The following is a 14,014-nucleotide window of genomic DNA, read 5'->3' on the forward strand; positions in this document are numbered from 1 at the left end:
ATGTATACTGTGAATGTCCAAGAGGAGGTTAAAATATGCAAGGTGGCATATTTTCCATTTCAAATCCACTCACATCCCACAGTATACAGTTGACTATTGAACACAGGTTTGAACTCCATGGGCCCACTTATATACAGGTTTGTTTTTTATGTTTTTTTTTTCCCCACAAATGTATTTTCTCTTTCTTATGATTTTCTTAATAACATTTCCTTTTCTCTAGCTTGCTTCATTTTAAGAATACAGTACATGATATATATGCACAGTATGTGTTAAGCAACTCTAGGGTACAGGTGAGTCTTCCAATCAACAGTAGATTATCAGTAGTTACATTGATGAGGAGTCCTGACACAGATTTTCAACTCGGGGGCTGGGGTTGATGCCCATAACCCCCATGTTGTTCAAGGGTTCACTGTGTGAGAAGTGCTGCTCTATATTTGAAGAAATCCGGCTATTTCCAGGCATCCTTTTACTTTCCACACTACCTAATTTTACCTTGGCGCCAATTCCTCAAACTGCACTTACCTTTGACAACTGTGTAATCAAAATACTTCACAATCTACTTGTTTTAGTGTTTTGGGTTGTAAAACACTCTTTCTTATCATCAGCACTGTTCTTTATAAACCCATGAAAGACAAAGAGTAGGTTTGTAACTGTCTACTTTAAAGCTCTAGAACAATACAGTTTTTAAAAAACCTTCAATAGTACCTTAGTAGCAAATTCAAATTATAACCTACTGTAAAGTCTCTTTACCATTCTTTATCTCCCTCCCTGCCCTTCAGGATCAAGATAATCTGCAATGGAGATATTTAGAACATAGAAACCATTATACTCCTAAATCCACAAGAACTTAAACTTTTTCCTAGAACTTCTAATCCTTCAAAAAGCAATGCTTTCATTGCACAGGAAAGCACTATTTTCCAAAGCTCAGAAAGACCTAAAGTGATGGCACAGACAGCACAAGAAACTCAATTATAAAAAAATGAAAAATATCAAATTTCCATAGTAAGTAAAATATTTAACCAACAATGTATTATCTTTTCCTAACAATGTTTATATTCACAAACCGGCAATTCAAATGACTTGCAGAGAATACATTTTAATAATTTAGATATATGAGATGTGCCCTACTGGTAGATGGTAGAGGTCAACAGATTTCTGGGGAGACCCATGTAAATAAATAGGCCAGGATGGGATCACAGACACAGCACTATTACGCAGCTGGACCTGAACTCTATGCTGGCCAATCACTTATAGTGGATTGATTTAGATGTCCAAACTGAGACTGAAACCTTCAAATTCTCCTGATGACAAACTTCAATTAAAACTAGAAAGAAAGAAAAAGAAAGAAAGAAAGAAAGAAAGAAAGAAGGAAGGAAGGAAAGAAAGAAAGAAAGAAAGAAAGAAAGAAAGAAAGAAAGAAAGAAAAAGTTTAATGGTATCATCAGTTACCTATGTCTTAGGATCGTAACTACTTTGTACCCTGAAATCCAATCTTGTGTATCTTCTGGTTCACAGCTAATAAAACAGTTCTTTCACCTAAATTTTCAAATTTTCTTTTGAAGTATGAGTATAAATTCCAACATTTCTCAATGCTCTAATATTTAACAACAACCCATCCCCACAAAAATCCACAAAGTAAAACATTGTATCTTGGAAAAAACCCAAAAACCTACCTTTAAACTAGACTCATAGTCTGTATTCACTTTGAACATAAGCCCAAGTCGTAAATGAATTTCCTTGGCTCGACAAAAGCTGGGATCAACATAAAGCACCTCCTGAAATGCTTTAATTGCCCTGAAAGAATATAGACATAAGATATCTTAACTTTTTAACACTTGCATGAATTTTTGCTTGGCAGCACAGTAAAACTTCTGCTTTATGCAATACGGTTTTAAAGAAAATTTATTTTACGTGACTGTATTATTAAAAAAAAAAAAAAAGACTGGGCGGTGGCACCTGGGTCTTTTATATAATTGAATGTATATCACCTAATATAATATAAAGGGAAAAGAAAGATCAGATGAATGTATAATCACAATTATTCAAATAATATTTTATGGCTTAATAAAATTCTCAGTTTAAATAGCTGATTTCATTGTTTCTGGAATTTCCTAGGGGAAACAGAGGTAGGACAGATAGTTATAGTTTTGTTTCTTAAAGCGGAAAGATTAATACTGTTTCTAGTCTAATCTATAAGAGTAAGTGTTCATTTAAAACTTTTATCTTTTATATTTAGATTTATAATCCATGTGTACCTTATTCTTTATATGGTGTGAATTCAGATTTCATTTTTTCCATACAGATATCCAATAGCCCCTGCATCATTTGTAGTAAAGACCATCCTTACCACAGCTCTGCAGTGCCACTTTGTCCTAAATTAAATGTCCATATTTATGTAGGTTTGTTTCTGGGTTCTCTTATCATCTATCACTTTCCATTGGTCTATCATCCTATTTTCACCCCAAATTCACAATTTAACTTTTATAAATGGTCTTGATTACCAGTAGAGCAAATACAGCATAAGGAAAGAACACTTTTCACTGAATACATTTTTATACACCTTATTTTGATCATGTAGATATACTACTTACTATAAAATTAAAATCATGACAAGGAAAAATGTCTACTTTCAATTTTGAAAATTGTAATAACAGATGTAACAGTAAGTTGAGCATCATTTTAAATCTCTCTACAGTATTTAATTAAGGCTTATCCCAAGTACCAGCTAATATATTCTTCACAAAGCTTTTTATCAACTATTCCCTGCCTCTACTTATCTTAAGGTGGCTATTTAGAATCTTAGAGGATTCTAAAAAGTCAATCTTTTAAATAAAAAGTTCATAATATTATACCACAAAACAGAGCACAATATCCCTGATGTCCTTTTGTAACTTTATTTTGATTCATGCATTATCTATTTCCCAAAAAAACTGTGTGGGTCTATGTACATGGTTATTATAAAATTAAGGGTTCTGAAGAGTAATGTTTATTGTGAGGGTGGGTGCAATAGGTCTGGCATCAGGTACTTTTTTATCTGGTAAAATACTACTTCCTGAAGAGGAGGCTGGGATCTATGTGTTAGATCACTCTTTAAATGGGTGGGTGTATATGTGTTTTATTATCTGATGTGTACAGGTAGAAGAGGGGAGCCAAAGACCTGACAGAAAAGAATTGGTGTAAATTACCATTCTCATTCAAAGGCAGCTTTCTATTTCTCTCAGACTTCAAAATACACATCTGCGTGTTTTTAAGACATTTTCTTTGTACTTTTCTCAAAGCTTTCTCAAAGGAGGAGGTACAGTTCAGCCTCTATTGTTCTCCTGGTCATGACTAGTGCTACCACCTTCTAAAAGAACAGGCAATTATTGGGGGGTGGGGCTCAGCACATAAAAGGTTAGGAAGAGAACAACTGCAGATGTAAATGAGGCCAATTAAAACAGGATAGGAGCACCTGGGTGGCTCAGTCATTGGGAGTCTGCCTTTGGCTCAGGTCACGATCCCAGTGTCTTGGGATCGAATCCCACATCGGGCTCCCTGCTCTACGGGAACCCTGCTTCTCCTCCCACTCCCCCTGCTTGTGTTCCCTCTCTCGCTGTGTCTCTCTGTCAAATAAATAAATAAAATCTTAAAAAAAAAAAACAGGATACAATGGGGAAAGGGTATGCAGGAGTTTGGGGGAAGCTTTTGGGCTAAAAGGCAATTTTTTATTTCTTGACCTAATTTTATATATAACATGTTAAGATGTATAGTTCTGTCTATACATTTTTAAGTATGTTATATTTTATAATAATAAAAATTGAGGGTAATACTTCATAAAATCCTAATGAACCTTAATTTATGAGATGGGTCAGATAACTCTCTTGTGGAATGGTCAAAACTAAGCAATGTCCACATGTGCCAATAAAAAACCCAAGCAGGCCTGAATCAAAGATATGAAAGAAAATGGAGGGAAGTGAAAGACAGCAAAGAAAAGAAATAAAGGAGAAAAAAAAAGAAGTTAAAGAAAAACTGTCTAAGGAAGGGCATGTGAGAAAAGCAATAAGGACAACACAGAGCATCAGTAGCAAGCCCTCGGGAGAAATTATTTCCTAATCCGTCTTACTTTCTATTTCTGACCTTTTCTCTGAATCCCTAAATTTGTAGAGGTGTTTTACTCTATAGGTACCTTTGGTGCAGACATCTTGTGCACTTAGTTCACAATGTCACATAAGTGCAAAGAAACATTAGTTTACTCTAACAAGTTTTCTATGTATGTTAACGCACTAGAAATTAAAAATAACATTAACCTATAAGCAAAAACACATGTTCCAACATGCTAGTTCAGGCTACCCTGTGCTTATTCTTTAAGGACTATTAAAAGTGCCCATGAGGGGCGCTTCGGTGGCATAGCTGGCTAAGCGTCCGACTCTTGATTTTGGCTCAGTCTGTGATCTCAGAGTTGTGGGACTGAGCCCTGCATCAGGCTCTGCACTCAGCCTGGAGTCTGCTTAAGCCTCTCCCTTCTCAGGATGCCTGGGTGGCTCAGCTGGTTAAGTGTCTGCCTTCAGCAGGGGTCATGATCCCAGGGTCCCAGAACTGAGTCCCACATTGTGCTCCCTGCGCAGCAGGGATCCTGCTTCTTGCTCTGCCTGCCACTCCCTTTGCTTGTACTCTCTCTCTGACAAATAAATAAAAAATTTTAACAACAACAACAAAAAGACTCTTCTCTCACATAAATAAATAAATAAATAAATAGATAAATAATTTTTTTAAAGTGCCCATGAGATGGTATGACCAATATATATTGAGAGAGCGCCGAATCCTAACCACTAGACCACCAGGGAACCAATATATATTGAATGATCAAGTTCTTGTTGTTGTTTCAAAACTTTCCTCAAATTCAATACCTTGCATTACTAGATTATTGAAATGGATAGGCTCTTTAAGGACACCCTTGCTCTGCTCTCACTTATCCATGTTTCCTCAAACATGAGCCTCCTATAATTGCCTACTAACCATGATACTCTCTAAGTCAAATCTACATGTAGCATTTAAGGTCTGTGAGCAGTACCTAGTAACCATTCAATTCTATTCTCAGTTATGATCCAACACTGTTCTTCCTCAGCTGTGACCTGGCTTATTACAGGAATTTTTTTACACAAATACTGGCCCTCTTGACTTCACGTCTTTTCCTCAGGATGGTCTCCTGATCTGAAATATTTTCATTCTTCTACTTCACCCTACATCCACTATTACCTAAAAGACTGACCACCCAAACTCAACACCAACTATGTTACACTTAGTGTTAATCAGTAGTTAGGTCCACTGTATAATCAAATCACTTTTTTCTCTATACAGTGGTATACTATCACCAGTTTTTCCAAGTGGTTTTCTTGAGGTCCATACTTCCCTTTTATCTTTAGTTGTCCAATAAAGAAAACAGTTAAGTTTAATAGATGTTTACTAATGCCATCACTTGGATAGTTGGTTGACTGGGCTTCTCCTGAGGGCAGGAAACAGCAATGCTCCATAGTCTATTTACTGACCTCTTGGCATCTAACAAAATATATCTAGGTTCATTTTCATTTCCTTTTCTAAGCTTTTTACCTATCTTTCCTGTGTGCTTCCTTAGTTTTTCCCCACTATAGGGGAAAAAAGGAAAAAGGTGTGTGTGTGTGTGTATGTGTGAGAGAGAGAGTCAGAAACAAAGACAGAGACAGGGAGTATGTGGAGAAAACAGTTATCCTTCAGACTACATTCTAATTTTGGTCATTTTACCACATTCTTACCTCACCAAACTTCATGTAGCCAAAGCATGATCTGCACCACAAACTAGACTAAAAACACCAAGACATATAAATTCTGCTGACCTCAGTATTCTGATGACACAGAATTTCAGAACATGAAAAATGGCTACCCAAAATTATAAAATATTTTCACGATACTATGTCTGGAAAGGTTTATACTTTTCAAATATTAAAGCATATTCCCTAGCAATAATTTTGGTGATATAAACACTACATTTTTAGATTTTGAGAATAAATGCCAATGATAATTATGCATAGCAATATGCACTTTTTGTTTCTAAAAGTCATTAAAAAAGAAAATGCTTCCTCAGGACTTTACCAAACTATAGTAAAAATAATGATACTAACTAAACATCCCTAGAACAGTTTCAGTACATTTGGAAAGAGACATAATAAAACTTTTAACTTTTCTAAGGCTAATAAAGCTGAGTCTGGAAATTTCCCTCAGGAATATCTGAAGGGATAAATGGTCTAATACCACAAAATTCTGTACTAATAAAAGGGACAATATTCTAACTCTAAATCAGTAATAACATGTATACACCCAACAGATAAATACTTCCACACATATTATAAAATGTAGAGGTTCCTTTTAAATGAGACAAACCAAAGATTTGATGAGGTAATCAGAGAGACAGACAAGGCAGGATTTTTAAAGATGGGGATGGTTAAGAGAAGCCAGACCACACACAGTAAATGGCACAAAGTTACATAGGTTAAAAAAATGCTCAATTCGTTTCTAGGGAAATGTTAATACAGTGTGACTGACATAAAGAATATATTTAGGGAAATAGTAAACTAGAAGGATTATTTGAGGCTGAACCAGAGAGGATCTTAAATGTGAGGCTAAATTAGAAATACCACACAAAAGTTCTTCACCTTGTCATGTGCTAATACGTTACTTCATGGCTTTTTTTTTTTTTTTTTTTGCTTTTTAGCCAGTCTTCTTTTCATCACCTCAGACAGTGGGAGACCTTTTTTCCTTCTCCTCTTGCAAAGATCTAGATTTTTATCCATAATTTCCCTGAAGCTTAATTAGTCCAAGCCCTTCCAAATTCTCTCTGGCAATCTATGTGTCACTGGTAAGCATTAACTACCAGAACTGCCTTAGTTAAACGCTAGTTTTGTCAAAACAGAAGTGTACATAATAAACACCACATGTTAACATGAACGGTTTCATTTTAATGGAACTATATACTTAAGCTTTTCATCTAAGAACATTACTTTGTATTATGATAGCTCAAAAATATTTATTAAATATTAAGTTTCTGCCAGACTCCATGCTAGACAAGCCTCAGGATCAATGGTAGTATCCCAAAGACATTAGGTTTATTTGCACCCAAAGTAGTCACCACAAAGGAGAATAGATATTCCTCCACCTTTTTTTTTAAAATAAATACAGCTTTTTTTACAATATAGATTTTATTGATTTATCTGACAGATAGAGATCACAGGTAGGCAGAGAGGCAGGCAGAGAGGAAGCAGGCTCCACGCTGAGCAGAGAGCCCGATGCGGGGCTCGATCCCAGGACCCTGGGATCATGACCTGAGCCGAAGGCAGAGGCTTTAACCCACTGAGCCACCCAGGCACCCCGATATTCCTCCACTTTTAAGAACAGTTGTGATTGGTACAGTGCTTAAGGAATTAATCCTAAAAAAACTTCACTTGTGATGTGTTAATACTTCTATGTTTCTAATCTCACCTCCACTTCACTTCGCTAACCCTTTTTAATGTCAACAATAATCACTGTATTTCCTTAACAGGCCTCTCAGTTACATTTGGGAGCTTAATTTCCAAAATCCTATGCCTCTAGCACAGAATTATGTATCTCTTAGATTGCCACTGTAAGACCCTTCTGATACTGATCAACAGGAATATAAAAGGCTGCAGGTCAGAAAGAGGCTTGATAAGAATTTTTAGATGGAGATATTTAGAAGTATGGCTATAAGCTATATTAATTTGTTACTGTATGTATTTCAATTCTTCTCACCCAAGGATATGAGTTTCTCACTATAAGGCAAGAAGAAACTCAGTTCAAGATACCCCAAGCAATTTGCCCCTTCAAGAGCAAGAACAAGTGAAGGCATGGGTGTGCATTCATGCACCTGTAGAGGAATGGCTTTATAAAGCCATTTATACTTTGTGCTTCTCTGTCTTTCCCCTTCTGGACATCTTTCTTAACTCTGCTCCCACGACAAAGAGTAGGATCAATAGTAAAACTGAATAAGCATCCTCAGTCCAATGAGGATGTTGTAGGTGCTCTACTACTTTCTGACAGGGGCTCCTCTAAGAAGAGAATACAACCGAAAAGTGGGAAAACTAACCAGTAACAACTGATCTAGAAGCTAACCAATAAAATCAACTCCAACAGAAACAATGGGCAGAATATGGCAAGAAACAAGGCAAACAAGTTAACAGATAAAACTATACTTAATAAAACTGTTCTCAATAATATTAAGTCACCATCACCAACCCCAACACACGTTGATCGTACACATTACCATCAAATACTTATTAACCTAGCAAATGCCAACAGACACCATTACTAAGTATTGAAGTTTACTGAAATGACTAAAGATAAAACATTCTGAGACATCCTAGGCAGATCCTTACAGCTAACAATACAAAAAAGGGCGTAACACCCTCTCCTCTAGAAAAATTTTTTCAACACATCCCAAAATTTCATGTAAATAATTTCAGGGAGAGAAAAATGCTTGATCCCAGCAATTAACAGCTACTTATAAACAAAACAAAATAAAACACAAACACAGGACGTTCCTAACACTTAAGGCTGTATTCTGAAACTCATGAAGCAAGAACTATTCCATGTTTTCTAATTCTCCGCCTGTTCAAAAAATAGCAAAGTAAGTTAAAGGATGGGGCACAAAACACATCTGACCAGCAAGAGAGGAAGCACACAGCTAGGATGGATTCAGATAGGGTGTGAAATATGTCATTTTAGGAAGCAGCTAGAGGTGAAACTTAAGACGTGAGAAAATGATGGTGACCAGGACAGGATCGACAGACCAGAAGGCACTTGTTAATTCAGACATTGCACTGTCCTTATATCATGCAGTTTCATTTCTTCGGTCAACTGAAGGATACAAAATCATATACAGATAAGGGGTCATATGACAGAATGTTCCACAGCTACAAATCTCCTGAGTTGACATGGTCACATACTTAGGAAAGTAATCCACTTTTGAACTGCTGATGGTTTCATTACTGATTTTATGTCTGTATCTTCAATCTACAGGGAGCTCATATGTTATCACAGGTAGATGAAAAACAGCTGGTGTGTGGTATATATGTCTATTCCTAAACTGTAGAGTTCCTTGCCCCAGGTTTTACCTAAATTACTTCTGGCTAGCTACAAAGAATGTACCAATGTGCCCAGGAGAACAAATGTGAAGACTGATTAAAAAAATAACTGTCAATCTTCAAACCTGGGGTCAGAGTACAACAACAACAACAACAACAAAAATTAAATTGGGGAATCTGAAGCATAACCTCACTTGTGCCACAAAACAGCTATGTATTATTCACCTTGCTTTCGTTATCTACAAAATTAAGGGAATAAACTAAGTTACCTCTAAGAACACTTCTGGTTATAAGCTGTGTATTCTATGAATAGGATCTTCAAGAAACTAAGACTATTTTAAAACATTTGTAATGTATCCTTGGTTTTAAATATGAGGCACTGGACATGAGGTTAGGATGCTTAAGTTTAGGATTGCCCTACAGTAAAGGGTAACTCAAGAGAAAGAAATTATAAAACTTCTTTTATAAAGACCAATTAAAGTTTTATAAAGTTTATAAACAAAATGAGTGATCTGAATGATAACAATACTCTATATATACACACACAGGTATTCTCTAACAATGCAGTGCTTCCACAGATGATCAAAACCCAATAGAATGAAAAGCGAAGAGGGAAGAAAAAGCGTATAGGGAAAGTCATCCATGTCTACAGTTTCATCTTAAGGGAAACCATACTGAATCACTGCCAATACATAATTAAAAGTTCTGCAATAAATACCCAGGGTGCCCAACAGGTAAATGTATGACAGGGTATAACCTTTGGTCAAAACCTTGCTTTGGACTCTCACAGCATTCACTCAGGTTAAAATTAAGGAGAACAGAAGGGACTCTGACAAAATTAGATATGCTTCCCCAAAAAAATGGGCTCTATGGTTTACAAAATATACATTATCTCATCTCATCATCAAAACTCTGTGAAGTAGAAAAGGCAAGTGACTACACTGAGCTTAAAAAAAAAAAAAATCCTCACACACACACACACACACACACACACACAGAAACAGACCTAGGGGGTCTATTTAACTCAAGATCAAATTAAGTGACAGCGCTGAGACCAGAATACCTATCTTCCATCTCAAATTCTATGTTATTTCCATTGGAGAACACTATTATCTGTCTCCTAAACAAGAAAAACAACAAAGGGGCAAAGGCCATTAACAACAGGGCCCTACATTTTATAGTTCATAAATTCTTATATATTCCTATCATAATCTCTGACTCTGAAGGTAGTACCATTACTCCTATTTCATAAATGAGAGAATTGAGAGCTTGTAATTTGGTGCCTAGTTACTGGAAATTGGAAAATACTAGTATGCATGTGCATATATACAGGGGTAGGGGGACAGCAAATCTTGTCTAAAAGTCTGAAAAAGATAAACATACTGGTCATCAAAGATAATTTACCTACAGACCTTGAGACAGTCATTCTCCAGTTCAAATAATCTGGGGACCACTGGTCCATAATGAATGACTGAGAAATTCCAAAAGCTTTCCGATCTAAGCCTTCTTCAATCAGAATCTCGTATGATATTCTTTTCGGAACGCATACAACTCTAACAATCTAAAGTGGGTCAACACCTCTGAAGAACAATCTAATCAATTTAAGAGAGTACTGAAAACCAGAGGCTTAGTGACATTAAAATATTTTGTATTTATTATACATACACATACACATACAATATTAAACAAAACAAGTCACTTACTAGAAATAACTGGAGTTAACCAGTTTTGTGTCAACTTACCACTGAAATGCATTGTAATGGAAATAGACCAAACCAAGACCATATAAAAAGGCAGCATTCTGTAAATAAAAGGAAAAAGAAACTTTTAAGAAAACCATTTGAGTCTAATGCATATGATGTTATTATAAAATAGTGTATCAAAGATATTTTTAAATTATTAAAACCATCTTGCATTACAATATATTACAATATATTTTTAGAACACCAGAATAACAGTGATGAGTCAGCAGATGGCACACAATCCAACTTGGAAAGATTCTCTTGTTTCTTTTAATCAAACCTGCCCTGAAATAAAAAATCTATCAGAATTCCATGGACACATCTGAAATAAAAATCTATTACTCAGGAATAAGAAAATGTTTGGATTATGCCATCCTCATCTCTCTTGCTTGCATCTGTATTTTTTCTCTGGTTCTTTGTTTCTTTAACTAGATTTAATTTTCTGTTCAGTGCTGCCAGGAAGGTATTTACAATTCAAGGAAATGCACAATATAAACTTAAAACAAATTTTAGTGGTTTAAAAAAAAAATGCTAAAATGACACCTAGCCATTTACATTTGGAGCTTTAACATCAGTGATTCCTGGGGCACCTGGGTGGCTCAGTTGGTTAAGTGCCCAACTCTTGATTTTGGACTGGTCACTATCTCAGGGTCCTGAGATCCAGCCCTGCTTGGGCTCTCCGCTCAGCAGGGAGTCTGCTTGAGACTTCTCTCCCCACCCCACTGTGCCTGTTCTCTCTCTCTAAAATATAAAACTTTTAAAAAAAGAAAAAAAAAAGTAAACTAGCATCAGTGATTCCTTTTGTAGTACAAAACAGAAAAATGCTTATTCAGACTCATTCTGACCTCTGGCCTCCAAATAGGATCTAGCTAGCTATACACCGTTTATTCAAAAAGGGCAAATGTTTGAGTATCTAATACATGTTTTGCCAGTACATAAGCAACTCTGTTTTAGTAAACCTTATCTGTTAAAAAAAATAATAATTAAAGGTTTCACACGGATTCTGGTGAAGAAATTTCTACAACCTATATTCTAAAACCTGAAAATTTTAGACTTTTAATAAAAATGCTTCTTGCCACACAGTCTTGGGTTGTATTTCCCCAGAAGCCCGCCCTGAGACAGAAGGTTTTAAATATAGGTTACTCAGGAAGTTGCCCTAGGAAATACCAGTAAGGGAGTGGAAAAGTGAGGCAGGGAAGGGAAGGATGCCAATAAAGGGTGCAATATGGCTGGTTATACAGCCGGCACTCAATCCTGCTGGGGATCTCTAGTAGACAGTGTGAAACATTCTTAAAATCATCTTGCCCTAGGTGTGAGGGACTAGAGTACTTAGCCCACAATCACTATGGTCACTGGTTAGGGAAAAGGAATCAGTGATGTTTAAAGTGTCAACTGAAGTGTAGACAGCTAGATGACTTTTGGCCTGCAAATGTTTCTTTTTAATACTAAACTTTGTTCAGGGCATCTGGGTAGTTCAGTGGGTTAAGCCTCTGCCTTCGGCTCAAGTCATGATCTCAGGGTTCTAGGATGGAGCCCCGTTTTGGGCTCTCTGCTCAGCAGGGAGCCTGCTTCCCCTCTCTCTCTGCCTGCCTCTCTGCCTACTTGCACTCTCTCCCTCTGTCAAATAGATAAATATCTATTTGTCAAAACAGATGTCAAATACATAAATAAAATCTTTTTTAAAAGTACTAAACTTTGTTCTAGGATTATATTGTACACTTCCTCTGAATTCCAAGTACCTTTCTGAAAACACTGAAAAATGTTTTAAGTACATCTTAAAATGTAATAAATATGAAGAGTTAATTTTATTAAATCCTCATTACCCTTAGCTTTCCAAATGAGAAAACTGCATGCTACAAGAGTATTTACAAATATGGGGATTCACAAAGGTCTCAGACAACATCTATTTCAAAAGTTCATATTTTTAAAAAATTTTTTAATTTACTTGGAACTGTCTTTAATCGGGATCATTCATTTACCACCCTACTCCCCACCCCCTGAAATATGCTGAACATTTACTAGCTGTTCAGGGACACTCAAGGGTTGAACAAGCGAAACTGATTAAAACATACTTCCCCTGCAGTCAAGAAGTATGCAATCTAGTCTGTGCAGGTGATAGGGACTGGGGGGAACAGTGATATTAAGAATGTTAATTCAGAGTTAATTCAGAGTCATCAAGCATTCTACCAAGAAAGTCTAGATTTGAAAGACAACTGTCTTCATGGCTGAGTAACAGATTAACATCTTTCACCTATTTAGCTAATTACTCACAGAAGGTGGTGTGGGGTATGGTGGAATTTACTGAGGAGAATTTCTGCTTTCAGGAAATACCTGGCCTCTCCCAACCTCCTTACTTTGCTCCTAGCTTATCCTTCCCACTCTAGGTAATCTTACCCTATCCCTGCCACCTCATAAATTCTATCAATTATTTAAGATCCACTTTAAACGAATCTTCCCCCATGAAGCTCTGCTGCTTCTCCCACCTCAACCCAGAAGTAATTTTTCCAACCTCTAAATTTGGCCTCAGCACAATGTCTCTATCCTACTACATTATTAATAGTAAGAACTTAATTTAATGCAAAATGCTAATATCATCATTTCTTTTTGAAGGTTCTAACTGTGAGGTGGTGGAGAGCTTCCTTTATAGAATAAAGAAACAAGGATCAGAAAGATTAAACAACTTGCTCAAAAAGTCAGGTACTAAGTAGTGGACATAGGAATTGAATCTAGGCCTGCCTCCAGAGTTCACTCTTAACTACTATATTTTTGTTATTTGTGTACTGACTAAACCCTATCTCATCAGACAAAAATGCTAGAGAGGCAGGAATGCTAATCATGTGTGTATCCCATTACCACCTCACACAGTGCCTTCTACACAGCAGACGCCCAAAGGTTTAGCAAACTCAATCACCCAGTATTTAAGCTCAGTTATTAAACTCAGCTTGTGAGATGACACAGAATTAGTATGAGTAACGGTTCCTATTAACCAGGAGCTTATAGATTTCAGCAAGGAATTAATTTTTCCATAATAGTAAACAATGTAATTCAAACTTTTATTGAGCATCTATTATGAGTCACAACAGTTATCAGCACTGGGAAGAGCTGTGAGCAGACAAAAATCCCCACCCTCACTGAATTTACAATTTAATGACAAAAGATTATGAA

At 36.3% G+C, this 14,014-nt stretch overlaps 1 protein-coding gene across 6 annotated transcripts in view; it reads right to left on the reverse strand.

Moving 5' to 3' along the window:
- The window catches only part of KDM6A (lysine demethylase 6A), a 204,510-nt gene that overhangs the window by 93,313 nt on the left and 97,183 nt on the right, over positions 1-14,014 (reverse strand). For all 6 annotated transcript variants that reach the window (XM_044235737.1, XM_044235739.1, XM_044235738.1 and 3 more), the window contains exons 5-6: positions 10,850-10,908; positions 1,674-1,794 (exon numbers count right to left, since the gene is read on the reverse strand). In XM_044235737.1, the coding sequence (XP_044091672.1) occupies positions 1,674-1,794; positions 10,850-10,908 (180 nt within the window). The remainder of the gene's footprint in view (positions 1-1,673; positions 1,795-10,849; positions 10,909-14,014) is intronic.

This window comes from Neovison vison, chromosome X, assembly GCF_020171115.1.
Source record: "Neovison vison isolate M4711 chromosome X, ASM_NN_V1, whole genome shotgun sequence".
Classification (NCBI taxonomy): Eukaryota; Metazoa; Chordata; class Mammalia; order Carnivora; family Mustelidae; genus Neogale; species Neogale vison.